Source organism: Nerophis lumbriciformis, linkage group LG14 (assembly GCF_033978685.3).
Source record: "Nerophis lumbriciformis linkage group LG14, RoL_Nlum_v2.1, whole genome shotgun sequence".
Lineage (NCBI taxonomy): Eukaryota > Metazoa > Chordata > Actinopteri > Syngnathiformes > Syngnathidae > Nerophis > Nerophis lumbriciformis.
Window position 1 is genome coordinate 27,721,845 of NC_084561.2, and position 26,239 is coordinate 27,748,083.

Below are 26,239 nucleotides of genomic sequence, written 5' to 3' on the forward strand. Positions count from 1 at the left end.
GATTTTGCGGGCGGTCTTATTTATGTGCCAAGGTCTTGCTCCAGGCCAATTGGTGTATGAATGTGCAGGACTTCCTTGAAAGAGAGATTCTTAATCTCAATGGGACTTACCTGGGTAAATAAAGGCTAAAGAAAAACAAAACAATTTGAAATGGCAACAGAGGATGATTTTAGCATGCATGTGTATGCACAAGCTAGTCTGCCCCACAATAGGAGAAAAATAAGGAACTTACTGACTACAACTGAATACAAATGACAGGCTCACACAAAGTTCCTCGGGTAAACATCTAATATATATGGAGATAGCTGTTGACATAAGGCAAAATAGATCACTTAAATCTCAAATTCCAAACGGCTCGTTTGGAGCAAATTTGGAAAAAGGCAAGTTGTTTTATAAATACCTCTGCCATGCCTCCATTGTTTGAGTTCAGAATTTCGGGACTTATGGTGATCCTAAATACACAAAATCAGGTACCAACAGGTAAGGAAAGTTTGTTTTGCATAACAGGACCCCTTTAAAGGATGCTTAATTCACAGTCTATTTGCTAGTTTCATATAACTCACTCATTAAGAATCATATAATTTACATAACAAACATAAGACCTAATCTACTAAGAGCCAAATACCACGCGCTAGCTAACTTTAAAATTGTGTATACTATTAGTGGGCGTGTTGTGTGTGATCTACAGACACTGCATGTGTACAATTGATAACTGGTGGAGACCAACCTATTCAAATGAGGTGTTTGCGTGTAGTACCAGCATTATGTGCCCATGGAAACATTAATTTCCCTCCATATGCATGTTTTTGTGCTCTACAGCCTGGGTAATTTTGTAATGTTGAACAAGCAGCACACATCTACAAACGTATAATCTGTAACACCTTTTCTTCTATATTGAATCGCAATCTAGACAACATAAACTATTTTTAGCACACTGATGGTGTGCTATGCAGAGAGGCGGTGGACTATCACAACACCGCAGTGCATTCATGCGTCTGGAATGATCTAAATGCAAAAAATACATATCGCGAGACGTTTATATAATAATATATTTATTATATGAAAAAACGCAATTTAAAAAAAAAACGCCAGCAGACACCAGAACACATCAATTGAATTTGTTTTATACAGCGTCTTAAGTCATCCAGCAGCTATGAATGATACAATTATATTGCTGAAAAGACGATATGTCTAATATTTTTAATTTCTGACAGTCCTTATATGTTGACGCACACACACGCACACAAACACACACACATGTAGGACAAAGGATTCTTTGTCCAGCTGTTTTTGCAGTGCTACCCCCTCCTTTCTCACAGCTGTGTGGGTAACTCTGCCAGTTTGCATGTAATTTTCAGACGTGCTAAATAAATACGCAAAATAGTGCCAACAGAACAGTTACAGCCTTGATAAATGCCTTGATAAATGACATTATGCGTGGTGAATAATTAATGTGCATCGTCACCTCTCAGTATTGTGGACACACTGATAATCAGCATAAATTACAGTATACATATTCATGAAGACAGACATGAATGAATTGCACTCCTTATTTTGCTCACTTAAGAGACGCAATCCTCTGATCATGATCTAAGTAGATCATCTTTGTGTGTGCTATCAAGTTTGCACATGTTTTAGTACATGCGTACCTTTAGTAGATCAGGCCCACTGTATGTTGGAAAGGGCAGGAAATTGCTGAGGTGCGCCTCTCCACAGGCTACTATGGGCCATTTAATCTACTTGCTGCAAGTTCTACAGCACGATGGAAACACAAGTGGGCCTATAGACCTTGTATGCATTCAGTGTATAGATAAAAAAGGCTAAAGTTTGTATTAACGGATGGGGCAAACACATTTTCTGTTTGGATTAACTACAGTTCATCTCAAATGCAGATGTACACATTGTATATAATACACATTTGTAGTATTGTATGTGTACACAAAACATAGTTTAGAATTTCTAAGAGATCAAAGGCACTGGTGGTGGATTCAGGGTACATGTTTGGTTGTGTTATTGTCTTGCTGATTGTTCTACTGTGCCCCTGATATTGCTCAGAATTGCTAATGTCATGAAGGGGACGTTGGCAGCCTACTGACAGGTTAGCATAACATTAGCTGTCAAAAGCACGCACGCACACACATTATGTTCACAGTCACACCAATGCACACATGCATGCCGTCTCTGAAACACACCTTCAAACATTCATCGTCACCAGACAGGAAGTGCTGTGATGCAAGTGAAAAGATTGTTTTTGCGGTCAAGGCATGAAAAGTTCAGAAACTACTGAGTGATAAAACTCCCTTTGTGTCTTTGTGAATGTTTGTAGGCACAACAGAGACATGAGAGCTGGGCTTTTGAGTGTGTCAGCCCTTTGAGATGCAATACACCAAAGATTGCTTGTGGGCTTGAAGCTACAATCAGAAAGGGTCTAAAATAAATTAAAAAAGCACTTGCGGACGAAAACTGATGCATCATGTAACACTTGTTCCGTGGTACTGTGGGCTATCTGTGGTGCAAACACTGAGTCTTTCGTTGAACAGCATTGAATAGGGGAAAACAGAAACAAACATCCCTGTGAACAGTAAGTGTACGCTTGAGGAGCAGTCACTGCAGCTGCCACAGTTCATTTAGTGCCTGGATAAAGTGCCATTATAGATTGTAGCTTACCGTAAGTCATTAGTTATACGTCACTTGGTGTGAAGCAATCAACAGAACCAATGCATTAAAAACTGGCTATTCACTAAGTACAGTAAATCAACAATGGCACCACAACTCCAGGCGACATTGGGGCAAGATCAGGCTACAAAGTCAGTTGCAACTGAAACATTTCTGAAATATGTACAGTATCTCACAAAAGTGGGTAAGCCTCTCACTATTTAGCAACAAGTGTATATTCGTCAATGACAATACTATAACAATCAAACTTGGATAAAGCTTAGAAAAGACAAAAAACAGCGTCGAAAGCACCGATTTATAACCCAACACAGCCTATTGTCCAAGTAGTTGTCAACACAAGTGAGTACATGTCACAGTAAACATGTCCAAATTGTTGCCAGTGTGACAATACTTATGATTTGATCTACTAAAGATTTGCGTCTATTAAAACATGTGCAAAGCTAATCAACTAAGGTCATGTCGACTCATGTGCGTATTGCGTCTCTTATATGAGCAAAATAGCAAATGCAATTCAATTTGTCTCCATGAATATGCAGAATATATGCTGACAATCAAAATGCCCACAATACTAGGAGGAGAAGATGCAAATGTAACTATTTAGCATTCCCATTGCGATTATTTAAGACTTTGTTTATATTTAGCACGTCGAGAAAAGATGTGGCACGGTTACACAAAAATGGATGTGAGAAAGGAGGCAATCACGCTTTAAAGACAGACGATTGAGAGAGGATATTTCATCCGTGTGCTTGTCAACATAATTGGACAGTCAGAAATAAAAATATTAGACATATCGTCTATTCAGCAAATTCATTTTAGAATTGTATAACTGCTGGGTTGCTTAAGGGGCTAATTAAATCAAATTCAATTGATTTGTTTTGTGTGTGCTGGCTTTTGTATGGTGTTCATTTCATCTAGATATTATAATATATCTAGATATATAGAGGCGGGCAGCACGGTGATAGAGGGGTTAGTGCGTCTGCCTCACAATACGAAGGTCCTGGGTTCGATCCTGCGCTCAGGATCTTTCTGTGTGGAGTTTGCATGTTCTCCCCCTGACTGCGTGGATTCCCTCCGGGTACTGCGGCTTCCTCTCACTTCCAAAGACATGCACCTGGGGATAGGTTGATTGGCAACACTAAATTGGCCCTCGTGTGTAAATGTGAGTGTGGATGTTGTCTGTCTATCTGTGTTGGCCCTGCGATGAGATGGCGACTTGTCCAGGGTGTACACCGCCTTCCGCCCGATTGTAGCTGAGATAGGCTGCAGGACCCTCGCGACCTCGAAAGGGATAAGCGGTAGAAAATGGATGGATGGATAGATATATAGATAAACTAGAATACAAACCCCGTTTCCATATGAGTTGGGAAATTGTGTTAGATGTAAATATAAACGGAATACAATGATTTGCAAATCTTTTTCAACCCATATTCAATTGAATGCACTACAAAAACAAGATATTTGATGTTCAAACTCATAAACTTTATTTTTTTTTTGCAAATAATTAACTTAGAATATCATGGCTGCAACACGTGCCAAAGTAGTTGGGAAAGGGCATGTTCACCACTTTCCTTTTAACAACACTCAGTAAACGTTTGGGAACTGAGGAGACACATTTTTTAAGCTTCTCAGGTGGAATTCTTTCCCATTCTTGCTTGATGTACAGCTTAAGTTGTTCAACAGTCCGGGGGTCTCCGTTGTGGTATTTTAGGCTTCATAATGCGCCACACATTTTCAATGGGAGACAGGTCTGGACTACAGGCAGGCCAGTCTAGTACCCGCATTCTTTTACTATGAAGCCACGTTGATGTAACACGTGGCTTGGCATTGTCTTGCTGAAATAAGCAGGGGCGTCCATGGTAACATTGCTTGGATGGCAACATACAGTATGTTGCTCCAAAACCTGTATGAACCTTTCAGCATTATCGGCACCTTCACAGATGTGTAAGTTACCCATGTCTTGGGCACTAATACACCCCCATATCATCACAGATGCTGGCTTTTCAACTTTGCGCCTACAACAATCCGGATGGTTCTTTTCCTCTTTGGTCCGGAGGACACGACGTCCACAGTTTCCAAAAACAATTTGAAATGTGGACTCGTCAGACCAGAGAACACTTTTCCAACGGCATTTCTGGGAGTTGTTGATAAACGTTTTTTGCCTTGCATAGGAGAGTTTTAACTTGCACTTACAGATGTAGCGACCAACTGTAGTTACTGACAGTGGGTTTCTGAAGTGTTCCTGAGCCCATGTGGTGATATCCTTTACACACTGATGTCGCTTGTTGATGCAGTACAGCCTGAGGGATCGAAGGTCACGGGCTTAGCTGCTTACGTGCAGTGATTTCTCCAGATTCTCTGAACCCTTTGATGATATTACGGACCGTAGATGGTGAAATCCCTAAATTCCTTGCAATAGCTGGTTGAGAAAGGTTTTTCTTAAACTGTTCAACAATTTGCTCACACATTTGTTGACAAAGTGGTGACCCTCGCCCCATCCTTGTTTGTGAATGACTGAGCATTTCATGGAATCTACTTTTATACCAAATCATGGCACCCACCTGTTCCCAATTTGCCTGTTCACCTGTGGGATGTTCCAAATAAGTGTTTGATGAGCATTCCTCAACTTTATCAGTATTTATTGCCAACTTTCCCAACATCTTTGTCACGTGTTGCTGGCATCAAATTTTTAAGTTAATGATTATTTGCAAAAAAAAAAAATGTTTTTCAGTTTGAACTTCAAATATGTTGTCTTTGTAGCATATTCAACTGAATATGGGTTGAAAATGATTTGCAAATCATTGTATTTTGTTTATATATACATCTAACACAATTTCCCAACTCATATGGAAACAGTGTTTGTAATATGACCCCCCCCCCCCAAAAAAAACAATTCTGCATTTTTCTGACATGCCTCTCAGAACGCACCTTCAGCGTGCTAAAAGTTGGTTCTGCTGTCTTGATCATGCTTCATTATATCCTAGAAAAGGTGGCATATTTTATAGTCGTGCTGCATGTCAACAACATGACGAAACACCACATGACTATATGATAGGGCTGGACGATTATATGAACGTGATCGATGATCGCGATTCATTTCCAAGTCCATCACGGTGATAAGCTCTGTGACAACAGCCAATTGGAGTCGATCTTTTACCGCCTCACTTTCAGTTACAAGGTACGCAGAAGTAAATAGAATCATGCAAACAGAATGGGAAGTCATGTCCGTTGTGTCCTTGGGCAAGACACTTCACCCTTGCTCCTGATGGCTGCTGGTTAGCGCCTTCCATGGCAGCTCCCGCCATCAGTGTGTGAATGTGTGTGTGAATGGGTAAATGTGGAAATACTGTCAAAGCGCTTTGAGTACCTTGAAGTTAGAAAAGCGCTATACAAGTATAACCCATTTATCATTTAAGTGAATTATATTTATATAGCGCTTTTCTCTAGTGACTCAAAGCGCTTTACATAGTGAAACCCATTATCTAAGTTACATTTAAACCAGTGTGGGTGGCACTGGGAGTAGGTGGGTAAAGTAGCTTGCCCAACGACAAAACAGCAGTGACTAGGATGGCAGAAGGGGGGATCTAACCAAGAATCCTCAGGTTGCTGGCACAGCCGCTCTACCAACCGAGCTACGCTGCCCCAAACTTCAGAGCTAAACGGGCAGCTGAGGGCAGAAAAATAAATGTCAAATGACAATATCAAACAGAAAAATCTGTAGCTAAAGTCACATAGAAGTTTCTTAAGCGCAAAACTTATGACTAAAATGGTGAAGCTGTATTTTCATTTGCACATTCATTTTTTTGACAATTTAGTTAAGAAAAATATTCATTATACATTTTGTTTATTTATTTCAGCACAACATAACTGCACGTAAATGTATTTTTCATCACTTATTTATGAGTCCCTTCATATGCAGTGCATTTGGTTAGTACTTATTTTTCAAATCAGCCTGACCTAAGCCTAAGGTTTATGTGTTATAATGAGTAATAATCTTTGTGACTAACACATGGTTTCATATCATTCGACATGGTTGTAACCTGTATGCAGGTTAGATTTAATTATTAAAGACAATTAAAATCAACAGTAAGATTACTGATTCAGTGTTAATATTTGAGTGGGCCCAAGGCCGCTCGACAGTGGAAAAGTGGAGACCAAGCTAGAAAAGGTTAAGAAACCCTGATGATTTAAGCGTCAACGGAATTGTGGACCGAATCGTGGATGGAATCAAGCCAGTACTCCAGCCGGCAGCCCTTCACCCTTTTCGGGCCATTTCTGTGCCTGCCTCCACGACACGTGGTCACCTCAAACTACAAGACTATCTAAAAAATACAGAGCTAAACAGTTCCCAATTACTTCTACGTGTCAGGTCATATGTTTCTTTTGCAATTTTGATGGCTATCTGTCATCCAAAAGCTGTGTGAAAAACAACGTGCTACTATTACAAATGCTAGCCATTTTTGGAATGATGCTGCTTCTTAAAAATATTTATTAGTCAGTTAATGATAACATGACAGCTTCTATTATTATCATTTAGCCTCCATTGTTGAAATAAAAACTAATGCATCCTTGTGTGTGCTCTATTTTGCTTGAAACTCAGTACATAAATTTTTATGTGACTGTGCTTTTTCTTTCTTTTACTCACTTTACTTTGTTGTTTATGCAGTATGTTAATAAAGTGTAGAACTAATCCCTAGTTTGTTGTGTTAGTACAGATGCTTAAAAACAATTAAAAAAAATTGAAATTAATCCAGTGTTGAAATAATAACTCATGGATCCATGTGTGCGTTTTCTTTTGCTTGAAATTCAATACATGATGTTATCATGTATTGTTCCTTCTTTTATTTAATTTGCTTTGTGGTTTACTCAGTATGTTAACAAATTGTTGACCTAATCCCTAGTTTATTTGGTTTTAGTACAGATGCTTTAAAACTGGTGTGTTAAAAACAATGTAAAAAAAATCGTGGTATTAATTGAGATGGGATGATATGAAAAAAAATATTGTGATCCTTTTTTTTTGCCATATTGCCCAGTCCTACTATACGATGCCATAAATTTGGAGGAAAGAGTGTCTCCATGTTGTCAGCTGATATACATACAAAAACCTCATATAAATATGGCGGTCTTCACCTCTTTTGCACTTATCAGTTGTTCACACATAAGTAGATCAACCGCAACACGCCCACTAATGGTACACGCAATTTTATAGTTTGCACACGCTATTTAGCACTTATTTTTGGATCTTAGTAGAGCAGGCCCTTTGTTTTATAGCATTGCCTTAATCGTCTTGGGCATTATATTCACAATGCTGCACTGATTTTTACTTCAATCCATCTACTTCGTGATGACATCACGGAACTGGCTAATGCTACACATTGCACTCCTCTTCATTCCGCTAGACGGCTAGAGGATATCCCCTTCCCAGGAGACCTGAGCCACTCTATCGCCTTTGCATTCATCATACTCAGCAAGGCAGCTGTCATCTGGGTAGTGTGTTTGGGGGTTTTATCATGTTGGAAAACTGCCATGATAAAACCCCCAAAACTACCGCTTTCGAAGGTTGCACTACAGGTTGAAATTCAGTTTTTTCTCAATTAACAGCAACTCTCTATGCTGGAAGGACTCATGCATCCTCAGAAAATGATGCACCCACCACTATTTTGACTGTAGGCTAGACACTAGTGATGGGTTGATGAGGCCTCATGAAGCGTTTCGACACATTGCAAAACTGTATTGATACTGTGTCGATACTGTGTCACTAAATACTGACACTGCTGGACATTAAAAATCCCTACAGGCAACCTATGGACCGACTCAACTGACACTGATTTTATGACCTAGTACAGTGGTTCTCAAATGGGGGTACGCGTACCCCTGGGGGTACTTGAAGGTATGCCAAGGGGTACGTGAGATTTTTTAAAAATATTCTAAAAATAGCAACAATTCAAAAATCCTTTATAAATATATTTATTGAATAATACTTCAACAAAATATGACTGTAAGTTCATAAACTGCGTGAAGCACAAGCTCAGGTTTGTCACTAAAATGTCTGTCAAAAAGAACTGTGAAAAGAAATGCAACAAGGCAATATTCAGTGTTGACAGCTAGATCTTTTGTGGACATGTTCCATAAATATTGATGTTAAAGATTCTTTTTTTTTTGTGAATAAATGTTTAGAATTAAGTTCATGAATCCAGATGGAGCTCTAATACAATCCCCAAAGAGGGCACTTTAAGTTGATTATTACTTCTAGGTGTAGAAATCTTTATTTATAATTGAATCACTTGAATCACTTGTTTATTTTTCAACAAGTTTTTAGCTATTTTTATATCTTTTTTTCCAAATAGTTCAAGAAAGACCACTAGTGATTGCTCTATGAGCAATATTTTGCACTGTTATACAATTTAATAAATCAGAAACTGATGACATAGTGCTGTATTTTACTTCATCTTTTTTTTTTCAACCAAAAATGCTTTGCTCTGATTAGGGGGTACTTGGATTAAAAAAAAATTCACAGGGGGTACATTGCTGAAAAAAGGTTGAGAACCACTGACCTAGTATATACAATAATATAAACCAAGTCATTGTATTTCATTTAGGATTATTTCATAACTTCATTTAAATAAAAATATATTTTTTGTCTTTTTTAGATACAGTCAATAAATAATGTGAACATGTATCATAACATGGAAATCTAAGAGAACGTGTTGTGAATGAGGATGCTTGTGGACCTGGAAATTATTATTTATTTATTTTTACACATTTTTATTAAAAAAAACAAAACAGTTTTTCCAACGTATTCAATTTTAGACGCTTTCTCTTCTTAGTTATTATTTCTCCGGCTGTAGAAAAGAGCCGCTCACAGGGCACAGGGGAGGCGTCAGTGCAACACAGTTCGCGTATCGGTCACGTGACCAAAACAGCTCATGATCGGTCACGTGACTTTCTAAAAGCGGTACGCGCACCGACACAGGGTTTCGCTCTATGAGCTCGACGCATGCGCTGATGCATCGGTGTTGCCGGACCCATCACTACTAGACACAATCATTTTGGCGTTCACTTGTGTTCATAGCTATTTATAATTTTAGTAAGATGGTAAATCTATACTGCTACACAAGCTGTACATGGACTCGTCAAGGGCATCCAACATTAATTTATATTATAAGAAGATATATGTAATAAAATGTTTTACTGTGTAGGAAGTGTGTGCTTACTTCGGTGAGATACTGCATGGTTATATGGCGCCACATTTAGCTGTTTTAATACATTGTGCCATAAAATAGGTGAACTCAACTATTATGCAAGATACACAAAGGCAGGAACCAAATGAATATCTTATTTTTAGATCACAATTAACCACCACACAAGCGCAACAAAAGCAGAAAACACAACATAGAAGATAACATTTACCGAACAATAAGAAATAGGAGAACTCAATATAGTGATCCCACAGATCATACGCACAGCTTGGAAGAAGCCCACATTAATGCTTCGGATTGGCTTATGCAAAGGGAGTAGGGTGAGACTAACTAGGCGCCGTGAAAACAATCACTACGTTACAATGAACTAAATTAGTCTGATTTCGCAAACACTTAGTTTTCTTGTATTTTCACACCTACATGTGAAGTCCCAGTGTCCATGCACACTCTCTAATGCGACTATTGGTCATACCCCGTATGTCTCCCGCATACTGGGGGCGCCTAATTCCTTATGTATTACTTTTTCGGTTGACCTATGACGTCACACCAGGCGTCTGTGGCTCCTTACAAGTCAACAGCATTACTCTGCTGTACATGATATCCGCTGTAATATTGGCACATATTACAAATATTACGTCTCTAATGACTATGCTGATAGCAGACTGCATCAAGAAATGATCTTAAATTGTGCTACGAACATGACGTACAATCTATACGTACTAACATACTATCAAGAATGTATCGGCGCGAATGCAGGTCTGAAGAAAAAAAAGACCGGCGGGAGAGAGTTGTTTGAAAGGCATGTTTGGACAGAGAATCATGGAAATAAAACTTTCGAACGTCTCAGAGGTCATTCATAAGACTGTGGATTGATGGGAGTTTTAAATTCGAAGGGAAAGACTGTTCCACATAAAGTTTGCTATTGTTCTGGACTAGCTTGCCATTTGTGTGGAATACCGAGTTATTGCTTACCAGTTTGGAATGCACAAATGCAGCATGAAGAGGTTTGTGTACGCTTTAGTCTTTTTTTGTAAGATACCTGCTTCATTCTCTTTCATCTCATTCGCATTTTGTTCGAGAGTCCGAATTAGGATGGCATTCTCCATTTCGTTAGCTACCATTTCAAATAAATCTCAGTTTCTTTCTTTCTTCCATCGATGTTCTTTTTTGTGAAGTAAATATATAGTCATAAGCTATATATATATAGCTTATGTTTTTATTGAACGGGATCTGCTTCAGAGTTATATCCCGGACGTTGAGACTGGTGCATGTACTAGACAAAGGATCCCCTCCGGCGGCACACATCCACTCAAGACATCTGGTTTTCAATCGTATAATCCAGGTTTGTTAGTCCGACGTTTCAATAACTGAACGTGATCAGATTAAGGTGTTTCCATGGGTCGTAGGATGGTTTTAGAGCTGAACTCTTGAGAAATCGGACTAATTTAGTGCATGCACTTACAAAATGAGGGAACAAGGCCAAAGGTAAACAACTCAAACTTGAATAAACAAATTAATACATGACCAACCCAAACACAAAATTAAAATCTCTAGAGAGTATCAAAGAGAAATTATAAATGTTATCATGCTGCATGTTTTGCTAACGGTGTTATTATTACAAAGTGATTTGCTTACTCTTGAAGAATCTTGCTGTCAGTTGTTTGTGGGAATCCAAAATCCATTACTTCGTCCATCAGTTCATACACAGTCACAAAGTTGTCACGAATACTCTCCTCCTCCAGCTCCTTAAAGTACTCCTGAAACACCTTCACACAGAATTAAGCAGGCATACTTTCAATACAAAGAATGTTAAATGAAAAAATAAAGATAAACTAAAAACTACAATATTGAACAAATACAAACCTGGACAATTCTATAAAGGAAGGAATACACCAGAGCAGCATTGGCATTCTTTTTGGTCATGGCTACCACTGAAAAGGGGTCTGCTAAGTAATAATTTTTTATCTTTGACAAAACAGTGCAGAAAGGACTTTACAGCACAAACATATTGTAAAAGAGATTAATACAATTAAATCAAAACTTAGAAGCATTAGACTTGGAACCAATTGGGAACATAGCCACAGGTAAATATAATTGCTCAGATGCCTATTGTAGTACACCGGAAATAAAACTAGCAAACAAAATGTCATGTTGAATTAATAATGTGTAATGAACTTTGACTGTTAAATGTTTTTGGAATAAAAAGTTGTCGCATAAAGTGCACAAAACATAATTGGAGAGTCATTTTCAGTTTTCAGAGCGGCTGTTATACACAATGTGGTGACGCTAAAACAAAGCCCAGAAGCTGTCTGTGGTAAAAACGTAACACACTTGAGTTCTAAAGGACATGAAGGTTGGTCAGACAGGAAGACTGTATTTCCTTTGTGTACTTTACCCATTCTTTTCAGATTTTAGCACAATGCACAAAAATGCCTTTTAAACAAAGCACTGCAGTGAAATATTAATTTTCCTCGGATACAGTAAAGGTTGTTGTGCTTGATCCACAGAAAGTGAGAGGAGCCATGGGTAACCAATGGAGTCATCTCTGCCTCTTCCTCCCGCTTCATTAACATTGGCATGAAGTGGTCAATCTCATTCATATCCATGTTTCCCATGTAATTACGGCAGATCAAGACCTGAAAGAATCACGTAACAATGTAAATATACTGGCAGAGGACACTGCGAGAAAGGCACAATAGTTATGAAATATTTATAGCCTTTGGTTGAGGTTATAGACCTGAGCACTCAAGCTTTATGGTGCTTTAGTATCCACTTGCTTACAAAGAGGACTCAACTCTGGATGGACGAGATTGTCAAAGATCATCTCAAAAGCATACAAAGCAAATAAGCATTTCCACCTGTTCCTGGTTTATATATTTTGTGTGAAATAGTACCATACTGTACATTTCTCCTGGTCCTACTTTTTAAAATGCATTGTTTTTTAAAATATAACAACAGCAGACTACTGAACTATTAACAAACAAAGTCCGTTTTTTTTCTTTTTCTGATTGCTGTTTAAAATTGTTACATGTCAATACTTTATAGAGTTAATTACAATGTTGCAATTGACTTGTGTAATTGAATGCGAATGTGTTTTTCAGTCTGATCAGCCATTGTTGATTAATGTTTTTCAATGGCAAGCGGTTAGCAGCTAAATTATGGTCTCCATACACAGTCTGAGCCGCTCCTCTAAACTATCAATAATCACTTCTATTACAGCAAATAAACCACATTTATAAGTATCTTAAGTAAATTGATCACTGGTGGATGAGGCTAAACGTGTTACCCACCCAGAGAAAGCCAAGAGCAGGCATGTTAAACAACACCATGAAATAAGTGCATAGTGAACTTCAAGAAGTGTAAATGGAACCAGAAAGTAAGAAGCTATTAAGAAAACATTAACAACTAGATTAAAAGAGTGTGGTAAGAGAGGATAATGTAACAACAACTGTTGGTGTGTCAGCATTGTCACAATTATTACACGACACTTAGGGGGACGATCGGATCGAATAACAAATTGGTGGTGTCGATATTAAAGGTAGTTTCAGTATATGATCGAAACTAGAGTGATCAGAACAATATTTACATTTTCTCAAAATACAGTATATATATTTTTTGTCTTCCTTAATGTTTACATACTCATTTGAGGATAAACAGTCTTTTTCAAACAACATCAATCTGAGCTGTGAAATAAATGTCTTCATTTAGACTTAGACACTACAAGATTCACTGTAAATTGATGCATGTACAATGAGTCAGAATTTACAGTAGGCAAGGTTGTATTTTTGCCTCATTCCTGTGAGAATCCTGTGTGTGAGTAAAGCATTAAAAGACTAGCTGCAGTGTGCTCAAACAACCACTACGTGGCATCTGTGAGCAGATAATACTGCATTGTGTCTTTCTCTTTTAGACTCATCAGGTCTTATCAAGTCGGTACTGCATTCTTCATTCATTCTTCACTCACGCTTTAAGTGAGGGATGAGGTAAAAACTAACTCTGATACACTATAGGTTATATTGTGGACACTCAGAAGGTCTCGGCACTACTACAGAGTGATAAAAGCTCCAATGCTTGAGGGATCACAGACACTTTCCCATTTTTGTGATAGATGAGGCAGTGTTGCACAGGGGTCACATGGGGGGTAGTTGCAACAAAGAGTAAAGAAAATAAATACGATATGAAATAACAGGAAAGTAATGTAGTCTGGAGAAGGAACGTGTTAACAGGTCACTGCGCTGCTTCTGTAAGAAAGGACTACAACTTCCACACAGAAAGTTCAGAGGTCACGAAAAAAGAATGAGAAAAAGACAATTCTTTACATCAAAAGAAACGGCTTTGCTGACATTACCTGGGACCGAGAGGTTGACTTTCTAGTTTTCTACGTATGGGAAAGTACTGTCGACACTTACTATGTGACATCCACTAGAGCAGGGGTCGGCAACCCGCGGCTCCGGAGCCGCATGCGGCTCTTTGATCACTCTGATGCGGCTCAACAGCTTACTTGCTACACCCCCCAATTTTCCCGTGAGACTTCCGGATTTCAGTGCCTCTCGCAGAAAACTCCCGGGTTTAATATTCGCCGATTTTCACCCTTACACTACAATAAGGGCGTGCCATGATGGTACAATATTTGGCGCCCTCTACAATCTGTATTAACAGAGTGCCAGCCCAACACTTGTTATACAATATACATCATTTGCTTGCACACGTACGTGACAGCAAGGCATACTTGGTCAACAGCCACACAGGTTACACTGACGGTGGTCATATAAAACAACTTTAACACTCTTACTAATAATGCGCCACACTTTGAACCAAAACCAAACAAGAATGACAAACACATTTTGGGAGAACATCTGCACCTTAACACAACATAAACACAACAGAACAAACACCCAGAATCCCATGCAGCCCTGACTCTTCCGGGATACATTATACACCCCTGCTACCACCAAACCCCGCCCCCACCCCAACCCTGCTCCCTCACACATCAACCCCTCCCCCACTGTGTGTCGGTTGAGGTGGGCGGGGTTTGGTAGCGGGGGGGTGTATAATGTATCCCGGAAGAGTTAGGGCTGCATGGGATTCTGGGTATTTGTCCTGTTGTGTTTATGTTGTGTTACGGTGTAGATGTTCTCCCGAAATGTGTTTGTCATTCTTGTTTGGTGTGGGTTCACAGTGTGGTGCATTAATAGTAAGAGTGTTAAAGTTTTTTTTTTTTTTTATACCGCCACCGTCAGTGTGAGCTGTGTGGTTGTTGACCAAGTATGCCATGCTGTTAACTACGTGAGCAAAGCGGAAGCCCCATGCAAGATGTGGCTGATCAGGCACGCTAACTGTAGTGTGTGCTAAATGCTGTACCATCACGGCACGCATGACGCTGACAAACGCCATTGAATAAAAACCCGCGTGCCACATCAGCTTTCAAATTCCACATAAAGGTGTGGGCAGCGTGTCTGAGACCCCTGGTTATACATAGCACAAAGCAAAAAAAAAAACTTCGATGCAGTGATATATCATTTAAAATTTCAAAAAAATTTTGCGGCTCCCATTGTTTTCTATAATTTGTGAAACTGTTCAAAATGGCTCTTTGACTGGTAAAGGTTAGTGATGGGATTGGCAGTTCTTTTGACTGTACTGAATCACTAGAATCAGTTCCTTAAATTGATTTGTTCAAAAGATTCGTTCACCGATTCACCCCCCCCCCCCCACCCTCCCCCCCCCCCCAAAAAAAAAAAGGAGGGAGGGGGCGTGCGTAGTACAGTACAGTGCTAGTGATGGGATCGGCAGTTCTTTTGACTGTACTGAATCACTAGAATCAGTTCCTTAAATGTATTCTTTCAAAAAATGTGTTCACCGAATCACCCCCCCCCCCCCCCCCCCCCCAAAAAAGGAGGGGGGGTGGGGTGCGTAGTACAGTACAGTGCAGACATTCGCGGGAGAAGCAGCAAAAAGGGTGAACGCGAGTCCCTACACATCTCTGTGCATGCAGTACACCAGGCAGTGAGTGACACAGTCAGCACAGTTCAGTACGTGAACGTGAATCACTTCTGCAGCAGCAGTTCTGTGTGCAGGTCGGCGAATCACCGAATCACTTGTGCAGTAGCAGTTCTGTGTGCAGGTCGGCGAATCACCGAATCACTTCTGCAGTAGCAGTTCTGTGTGCCAGAGGGCGACAGACGTGAATCGCTCTCTGCCCTGACAGACTCCCATTGACGTTCGCAAATTAACAGACATTGCAGCTGTAGAGATTCCGTTACTTTTAAAAACACTGTGTGTGCGTTTCCGGCCTGTCCAATAAACAAAATGTGACTAAATGTCTTGGTTGTTAAATATGTTTTATTGCACTGAAATGAAAATAAGAAATAAATAAAAGTGGGAAATAAAAAAAATAGTAATAGCCTACTAAAATGCTTGCAATCAACAGTTAAATAAATAGGCCTCGTTTGTTTAGTGCAAAAACAAATATTAAATTAAGAAACGCTTAACAAATGCCAACATAAAAACGAAATGTTCTGTAGCAAAGAAGATGTAAACTTAAATATGCAAACAAAAAGAAAATAAATACCTTCAAAATAAAACAAATAAATTAAGAGCCAGAAATGCCAACATAAAAACTAAATGTTCTGTAGCCTACGTTTAAAAATATAACAAAGAAAATATTAACTTAAATGTGCAAACAAAAAGAAAATAAATAGGCTACCTTAAATAAAACAAAACAAATATTAAACCAAGTGCCAGAAAAGCCAACATTAAAACTAAAATTTCTGTAGCTTACATTTAAAAATATAAAAATGGAAATATCAACTTAAATATGCAATAAAAAAGAAAATAAATAGCTTAAATAATATAAAAATCAAGATAAATAATAGCCCATGTATATGTACATACATTAGTTATTATTTTTATTTTAAATCTTCTCAAACAGCCTGCCCTACACTTTACCCCTGCCCCTCCCCCTCGCGTCGCTGCTGCTCAGCCTTGCCCTGCACTGACTTTCTTTCTGTCTCCTCTACTCTCATAACTTTATGTGTTGAGATAATGTGTGTGTTTGTTTTCATGTGGCTTTAGTCAACATTAGCCGTTAGCTTGGAGAATGAATGGAGAGCGGATGCCAATGGCATGAAACATATCCCCGCGACGGGAGGAGAATCACCCGCGGCATTGGGGCAAGCAGAGCAGAGAGCGAGAGCGTTGTCGTTCACTGAGTGATTCATGTCGTTAATCCGCGGTGAACGAATCGTTCGCTCAGTCCCTCCCCCCGCCCCCATGATGAGTAGCTGGCTGCGTCGTTCGCCGACGTCACAGAATGCGCCAGTTCCACTCATACCGGCATGGTCGCGGCGGAGCTCAACTGAACTGAGAAAGGAACGAATCAGTTCATGAAGTGATTCGGTTCAGTACGTTCACTCAAAAGATTCGTTTGTTCGAACGAATCGTTCGCGAACGATACAACATTAGTAAAGGTTGCCGACCCCTCCACTAGAGTATGTTGGGACCAAGACATTGACAACCATAAATGCTCCAATTAACGTCTCTTTTCAATTAACCGCCAAGTCTCCTATAGTCACCGGTGCGAGATCTACAAAGCAAATAACTGCCAGGGTCTCTAAATGGGGCTATGTAAAAAATTACTGTGGCTGTAGTTAACAATCCTGGTGCCAAAATGAACGTGTTAATGCAGATTAATCAATCATCGATTTTCAAAATTACGTTATTAACCCGCCAGCAGAGCAGAACGACTCAAAATCCCTGCACATTACTGCCAACGTTTTTCGGGCAGTTTGTCTAAGTAGTGTTACTGTCGTGCATGCGCAAATCACAAAACAATAACAACTGGTCCACACTAATGTTTGTTTAAAACGTTTTTTTTGTTGTTGACATAGCTGGGCAAAATTGTCCAATGATAAATTATCTAAATAGAATGATTGTTGCATTGAATTCAAGTGTCAGAGCTTTAGGAGCATATTTCAAAGTTATATTTTATCAAATATTTTTGTAAGAACAATTGATGAATGGTAATGGTGGATTATTGGGCTATGTGGTATTATGGGGTTTTAAAAAGAAAAACAATGTACAAATAACTGAAACCAAAACGGTGTCACAAAACAGAAATAAGATCTAAATGGTGGATTTTGTGAACCATTCCATTACTAGTTCCTATATTTTCCTGTTTTTCTTAAGTCTCTTTTCTCATGCAAAATCAAAATACAAATAATTTAGATTACAAATGAATGGTATTAAATTGTGATTAATCAACATTAATTCACATCAACCCTATGAATTAAAAATGATATTGTTTACATGAGACTAGCAATATTAACAACATGAATCGAATTAATTCATTTTTAACTACAAACTGTCAATATAAATTATAATTGTTAGTCAGTGTCAATACAAAGGGAGATTGTTGACTAGAACCACTAACATGACTGTACATTTTAATTTATGAAGTCCTGAAGTGTATTATACTACCACAATAATATTCATAGTAATGAGATGATCCCACTGCTCATTACAACTTCAAGCTTTGGTTTGAACAGACAAACTCATTAAAAATGCAATCTGATGACAATGGGAACAAATGAGGTTGTGCTGATTCCAATAGCCTGACATTTCAGTCTTCACAGTAGGTTCCAGCACAGTGAGGGGCAAAGACTGGGGAAGTGTGGTCAGAAAATACTTTACTGACTTGCCCTGGGGCAAATACAGGAAGCAGGAACCTTTGATCTGTGAAATCAAAAATCCCAGATTATGAGACCTAGTTCTTTCTACTGCTGATGTTTTTTACCAAGTGCATACAGATTATTTGTCAATTTATATTTTTGTCCTCCAATAAATGAACTTAATCAGGTGTAGATGGGCTTGTTGTATCAGTGCTTTTCTGTATCGATGATAGGCTTAGACGTAATAAACATGACTGTGAATGATTGTCTAAATACCTGTATGTTTAGTCTGTCTCAGTTTACCGTGCAACTGGTTTGCAATAGGTCGAGGGTGTATTTATCACCATATTAGATAGAGAAAAGGTTTAGCTTCTTAATGATAATGAACAGTAACAAATGGATGTACAGTATCTGTATTTGGGCTGTGGGTTTGACTTTTAGAATTTGTTGGAGTCTGTGTTTTAGTTATACAATGAAATGTGTCCCTCATTGTTAACTGCCTCCAAGGAGCGATCGCATTACAGTCATTCTATTACTACCGCTACATTGTGCATTCTTTCCGATTGCTTGTTTGATTATTACGATTACGATAATACATCCCGATGGGGCTTTATATAAAACTGTTACCAGGTTTTGAGCAAATAATGGCAAGCATTCAACTGAAACATTTAAAAAATGTTCCTGACAATAAAATTGCATTTGTGTCCAAATAGGCCTTTTGTTAGTTAATTTAAATTATGCAAGCGAGTAATAACCTTTGAATAATCATAATTGAATCCAAATTCACAAGTATTATTAATCTGATTAAAAAAAAGAATCATTTGACAGCAGTGATAAACATATATAGTGTTATAATAAATTAATGGTTACACGTATATGCTTTAATGATTTGATTTTGCATACTGACAATAGAACATGCTGGGCAGTCGCTGTTAAAAGTCAGATTTTCACTCACTATCTTTCCATGCACTAAATTAGTCTAATTTCTCAAATAGTTAATTTTTTGTATGTTCACACCTACGTGTGAAGTCCCAGTGTCTATGCAAACTCTCAAATGTGACTATTGGTCATATGCCGTGTGCCTTCCATACACTAGGGGGGCACTCATTTTCTTTTAGCACAAATGATTGTATTGCGTTTCCGGTTGACGAATGACGTCACACCAAAACAAGGCACCTACGGCTCCTTACAAGTCACAACAGCTTAGCTCTGTAATACCTGATGTCCGCTGTAATATTGGCACAGATTAGAAATAACATGTCTCTAATGGCTGTGCTGATGTTTAATGGCATAAATAAATTATCATAAATTGCGCTACAAACATGATGCTACTACCAAGAATGTACTAGAACGGATGCAGGTCTGAAGCAAAAAAAGACGGGCGAGAGACAGAGTTGTTTCGAAAGATTTTCAGACAGAGACTAATGGAAACAAAACTTTTGAATGTCTTGGAGTTCATTCATAAAACTCTGTGGATTGATGGAAGAAGTTTAAAATCAGAAGGAAAAGACTGTTCCTCGACATCCAATGATAATAATACTTGTAAGAAACGTACTTTACACGCCACCATTGATGCAAGGATCAATTAGCAGCTATCTCACTCGCTAGGACAAGGCTTCGCACTGTGGAGAGACGTTAGACACTAGCGGGGACGTCACATTGCGTTGAGGACGCGGTTGTCTGCTTGTATCTGTAAAATTTGCGGGACACAGCCAGAATGTGTAATCAGCATTACCATAATATAACAATAGTATTAAAAGCTCTATTATCAGGCAAATGTATATCACTTATATTACGCAATACTTTTCTTTTTTTAATATACATTAGCCCCATGTTTGTTTACATGCTCATTGTCTTTTTTTCTACTGCGGTCTGCTGCTGAATTGTGACGCATGCGTCTCTCTTTTGTTTTCGTTGAGCGTGGAAAGTACTGCATTTAGGAGCACTTCTCTGGTGAGACTGAAGGGTTTAAATTTGAGCAATGTTTGGCGGGTGAAATAAAAAGCTTTTGGGCTACCAATTTAGGGCCCCTGGTGAAATAATCAAACCAAAAGTGTCAATTAAGGAGAATATGGGTGTAATAGGCTCCAGCACCCCCCGCGACCCCGAAAGGGACAAGCGGTAGAAAATGGATGGATGGATGGATGGTTAAGACTTACGCAGGGTTAGGGTTAGGCCGATAAAACGATAGCAATTGATATCGCGATAGACACGTAATCGATCAATGTAAAATGTGTTCGATAAAACCTTCGATATACTGTATATATATACTGTATGCATATATGTATATGTATATACACTAGGGCTGTGAATCTTTGGGTGTCCCACGATTCGATTCAAAATCGATTCTTGGGGTCACGATTCGATTCAAAATCGATTTTTTTTCAATTCAACACGATTCTCGATTCAAAAACTATATTTTTCCGATTCAAAACGATTCTCTATTCATTCAATACAGCAGGATCTACCCCAGTCTGCTGACATGCAAGCAGAGTAGTAGATTTTTGTAAAAAGCTTTTATAATCATAAAAGACAATGTTTTATCAACTGATTGCAATAATGTAAATTTGTTTTAACTTTTAAATGAACCAAAAATATGACTTATTTTATCTTTGTGAAAATATTGGACACAGTGTGTTGTCAAGCTTATGAGATGTGATGCAAGTGTAAGCCACTGTGACACTATTGTTCTTTTTTTTTTTTTTTTTTTTTTTTTATAAATGTCTAATGATAATGTCAATGAGGGATTTTTAATCACTGCTATGTTGAAATTGTAACTAATATTGATACTGTTGTTGATAATATTAATTTTTGTTTCACTACTTTTGGTTTGTGCTGTGTCGTGTTTGTGTCTCCTCTCAATTGCTCTGTTTTTTGCAGTTCTGAGTGTTGCTGGGTCGGGTTTGGTTTTGGAATTGGATTGCATTGTTATGGTATTGCTGTGCATTGTTTTGTTGGATTGATTGATTAAAAAAAATAAAATAAAAAAAAAGTTTTAATAAATAGTAAAAATAAAAATAAATCAATTTTTTAAAAATGAGAATCGATTCTTTTGGTCGGAAGAAACTGTAAAGAATAAAGCATGGTTGGTTGCATGAACAAAGGCACTAGAGGTCTGGTAACCTAGTAAAACACAAAGTGGTCAGTGAGCAATGGGAACTGCCAGTTGTGTGACAGTATCAAGTATTAAGTTTGGTTGAGCTTGCTATCTTGCAGTTGATTCTCAGCATGGAGGGAGAAGAGAAACTAAAAATGAGTGCTGCATAGAGCGAAGAAATTGTCGTAAAACAGGAAAAGTCACCTCGACAGTGTGGCAGTTTTTTGGGCGATTATGTGGATTATTCCTCTTTTCTTTTCAACCCTCGTTCGTTCTCTATTCGGATGTACGGAAACAACATGTAGGAGCTAATGTGCAAGACTGTATAAATAAAATAAAAAACTAAATATAACAACAGTGCGACTTTAAAATATTAAATAATATTGATAATATTATCAATAATATTTAAATAACTAGGTGAGGCAAGTCCACGCAATTCCTTCAGGAATTGCGTGTGAATGCTCCAATGCTGAGGTTGAACTGAAATCCTGGATTTTTTAAAGAATTGTTGAAGTGGAGCACACAATTCCCAAACAGGCTGCGTATTTAGAAGTTGGAACAGTTTGAATCAGATGAAAAATGTGGGCTTGTGGAACTTTGAAGAATGTCCCATTGATTTTCAATAGGAATTTCCAAAACAATTGGGAATTTCGGGAAAAGCAGGAATTTTTTTTGAAAATGGTAAAAAAAACTTGAATGGTTTGAATGAGTTGAAATGGTTTGTGTTGGAATTTTTTAAATCGGTAGAGAAATGTTGAAGTAGTAACATGTTGAATTGAGAAATGGTATTACGGAATTCCTGGAATTTCGGGAAAATCGGGAATTTTTCCAGTTCAAAAGACAACTTTGTTATTTTTCCTGATTAAGAGGAATGTTTTGACGGTGGAACGGTTGAAATGCGTTGAAAAATGTGGAAGGAGTAGTCGCCAGAAAAAAGGGTGGAAAACCAGGAATTCTAGAAAATCCTCAAATTTTTTGGAACATGGAAAAAAGGTAGTTTAAATTTCCAGAATGGTGGAACGTGTTGAAGGTAGAATGGTTTGAATCGGTTGAAAAATGTGGAAATGGAGGAAGTTTGAAAAATGGCCAATTTATTTTGAATAGGAAAAATGTCCCGGAAAACCTGGAAATCTGGGAATTTTTTGGAATTTGTCAAGGGAAAGCCCGCGATTCCCGAATAGGCTGAACAGTCTGAAGTTGGAACGGTTTGAATCGGGTGAAAAAATGTGGAAGGTAGAGCGTGCCAAAATCTGAAGAAGAAGAAGTTGAAGAAGTTTAATAAATAGGTGAATTTTGGTGTAGAAAACCATGTGTGTGAATGCTTTCGAGCATTCACACAATAATTACTGCATAAGATAAATGTAAACAGTAGCAGTAATCCTGCAAAAACATTTTCTTTTCAGATTTCTTTGTGTTTAAATTTTCACACATTACACTACTTTTTTTTTTTTTTTTTTACACTTTATTAAGCATTTCTTACACATTCCTTATTTTTGCACCTTAATGTATGCAGGTTATTGTTTAGTGTTCGATGAGATTTTAGAATGTTGTTTACATTGTTTGAGTGTTTTCCATGGTGGTGTTGACATTTCCTTTCTTTTCTGCCCTGATAGCTGAGGGGGTTATTATCAGAAGGTTACAATTGAAATGAAAATGTCAACATTTAATGTATTTTCTCCTGGTCCATATTTTGAATAATTATTGACATCGACCAATATAAAAAACTAATTTTATGATACTGGTTTGAGCTATTAAAATACTGCAGTGTGATTATCATTCCAAAGGCTGATTTTTTTCACACATCCCTTGTTTGTCTTCATTAGATTGAGCAGGTGTACTAAACCTGTTGAAAGTATTTATTTGTATGTGTTTTTAACGAAAGTAGCAAGGCTGCACAAGAACAGCACCTCTGAGTAGCAGAACCAGTTTAACAAGTTCTCTTCTTACTGACACGTCTGTCTTTAATAAAATAATCTTCATTTTGTAAGGACATGTCAAAAGCTACCATATTATTCATGACACAAGCACAACTTAGAAATAAGTATTTCCTCGAACAGGTGCGTTTTAGGTCATCTTCAACACGCCACAACAAGTGCAAACAAACTTACCTTTCCCTTTAGGTCCAACACAAATATCGCCGACGCCGACATCGTTGTTGATTTAAAAAATGTAAAAAAAATATATCTCAAACAAGAACCGGGCTTCTCGAAGATATGCGCTTGAAAATGGGTCACTTGTGTGAAAAGATTTGAGCTCCCATCATCTTTCTTCTCGCTCTGCTACTGCCTCTGCCCGGAGTAGTCTCGCAGCGCTTCCGCACGAAAGTGTCAAGCTCAATGTTGCGAGGAAAATAGCTACTTCCGGTATGAATTTGTTTATTACAGAATGACTAATTCAGTATCATTTTAAATAGTCAAACTGTATTGACACCACTTTTAAAATAACAAGTATATGCTTTTCTTATGAACATGAACCTCAATAATCGAAATATATGACAACGTACAAACTGTACTGTTTTTATTGTGAAGGCGAGTTTAATAATTTCCCAGAAATGGTTAGTCCGAGCCATTTGTATCTTGACTTGCTGTGTTTTTGATTTTTATAAACCTTTATTTATAATATGCAACATTTACATACAAGCAAATAAATAATTATAATCAAAACAAATACAGAAACAGAACAAAACAACGCCAGGAAGTTGTAAACTCAATAAAGCAACTAAAGTAGAATGCAAAATATATATGTAGCAAAGTGTAAAGCCATAGGGTCACACAAGTTCCGTAAATAATCCAAATTTGGAGCACAGCATCATAGTTTTCACAGCTTTTTGGTTGTTAGAGGTAGAAAGGGGTTTAAAGTAAAGTTCTAATTCTTTTTTAAAGGCACAAAAAACAGGTCGGGTATTGAGAAACTTAACTTTATGAATATAAAACTTAGCCAATAGTATAATGAGGTTGCAAAGGTAAAATTCCTTTAAAAAAATGTGTTTGACTTGCTGTGTTCTTGTAACTGTTGACAGCTACAATGCTACATTCACATTCTCTGGCTTTTAACACTACGTGAGTTGTGTGGTCCTCTGTTGTCCTCTGTATTTTTAAAATGTTGATTTATATTTACTGTTTTAATTGGTTTTACCCTTTAAAATCGTTTGTAATCATATTTATTTTATATTGGTTTTATATGTATTTATTTTTTGTTTTTATTCAGTCATTGGTGGAGTTAAGTGAAACGACGTGGTCGCATAGTGATGCGGGTGTGGTTCTCCCAAGGATGCAGATGGCTTCGGACACAGCTTGCAGGTAGGAAAAATGATTTATTATAAATATAAATAATATGATGAATAAACAAAAGGGCTAGCGTGGGAGCTAGCAAACCAAAAGAGCCTAGCGTGAGAACTAGTAGCTAAGAAACAGTACATAATCATCGTCATCAGTTGTGTGAGAACAAACTACGAAGCCAGACAGAGTGAGGCCAGAGCAAAGACTAAATAGCGTCCCGAACACTAACCAGAGGCAGGTGAAAGTAATCAGCTGACATGGCAACTGAACACAAACAAAATCAAATGTGCTGAAAACATATGTGACGAGAAACATAAACAAACTATGATCCGTGCAGCGGATCGTAACAGTACCCCCCCCTTAAAGGACAGATTCCAGATGTCCCTTGACACTAAATAAAACTAGAACCCAAAAAACAAGAAATAGTTCGAGAGTCAAGGGAGGGTGGAGGGAGGATTTGGTGGTGGGTCGCCAGGCCACGTGTCCCCGAATCCACCGGGGAAGAGTCAGGTGGCGGCGGCGAGTGGAACGCCGCTGCCGCAGGCGAGGCGGGCGACCACGGAAAGGCCACATTCGTGGCTGCCGAGAAGGTGGGCGTGAGTGGCGCCAGAAGTTCAGCAGCCGGAGAGTTCTACGACTACGTCTCGGGTGTCGCTGCTGTTTGCGCCACTGGCGTCCATAAACAAACCTCCGAGAGCGCCGCTTGCGCAGCCAGACCACTCGAGGTCGCTGAGACGAAGACGAGGAGAGAGCAGACGTCGCCGTGGAAACAGGAGGAGCCGACGTCGCCGTGGAGGCAGGAGGAGCCGACGTCGCCGTGGAGGCAGGAGGAGCCGACGTCGCCGTGGAGGCAGGAGGAGCCGACGTCGCCGTGGAGGCAGGAGGAGCCGACGTCGCCGTGGAGGCAGGAGGAGCAGACGTCGCCGTGGAGGCAGGAGGAGCCGACGTCGCCGTGGAGGCAGGAGGAGCCGACGTCGCCGTGGAGGCAGGAGGAGACGTCGTCGCCGTGGAGGCAGGAGGAGACGTCGTCGCCGTGGAGGCAGGTGCAGGTTCTGGTACCAGCCGTGGAGCAGGTGCAGGTTCTGGTACCAGCCGTGGAGCAGGTGCAGGTTCTGGTACCAGCCGTGGAGCAGGTGCAGGTTCTGGTACCAGCCGTGGAGCCGGCGCTGGTGTGGGTACCAGCCGTGGAGCCGGCGCTGGTGTGGGTACCAGCCGTGGAGCCGGCGCTGGTGTGGGTACCAGCCTTGGAGCCGGCGCTGGTGTGGGAACCAGCCTTGGAGCCGGGACAGGGGTTGGTCTTGGAGTCGGTGCTGGTGTGAGAACCAG

The 26,239-nt window shown here is 39.0% G+C and overlaps 1 protein-coding gene across 1 annotated transcript in view; it reads right to left on the minus strand.

The window, feature by feature from the left end:
- Window positions 1-23,942, minus strand: part of ap1m3 (adaptor related protein complex 1 subunit mu 3) — a 44,044-nt gene extending 20,102 nt beyond the window's left edge. The window contains exons 1-4 of the mRNA XM_061975676.2: window positions 23,744-23,942; window positions 12,352-12,508; window positions 11,736-11,803; window positions 11,508-11,638 (exon numbers count right to left, since the gene is read on the minus strand). Coding sequence (XP_061831660.1) covers window positions 11,508-11,638; window positions 11,736-11,803; window positions 12,352-12,508; window positions 23,744-23,785 — 398 coding nt within the window. The 5' untranslated portion in view covers window positions 23,786-23,942. The remainder of the gene's footprint in view (window positions 1-11,507; window positions 11,639-11,735; window positions 11,804-12,351; window positions 12,509-23,743) is intronic.
- Window positions 23,943-26,239: the final 2,297 nt, after the last annotated feature.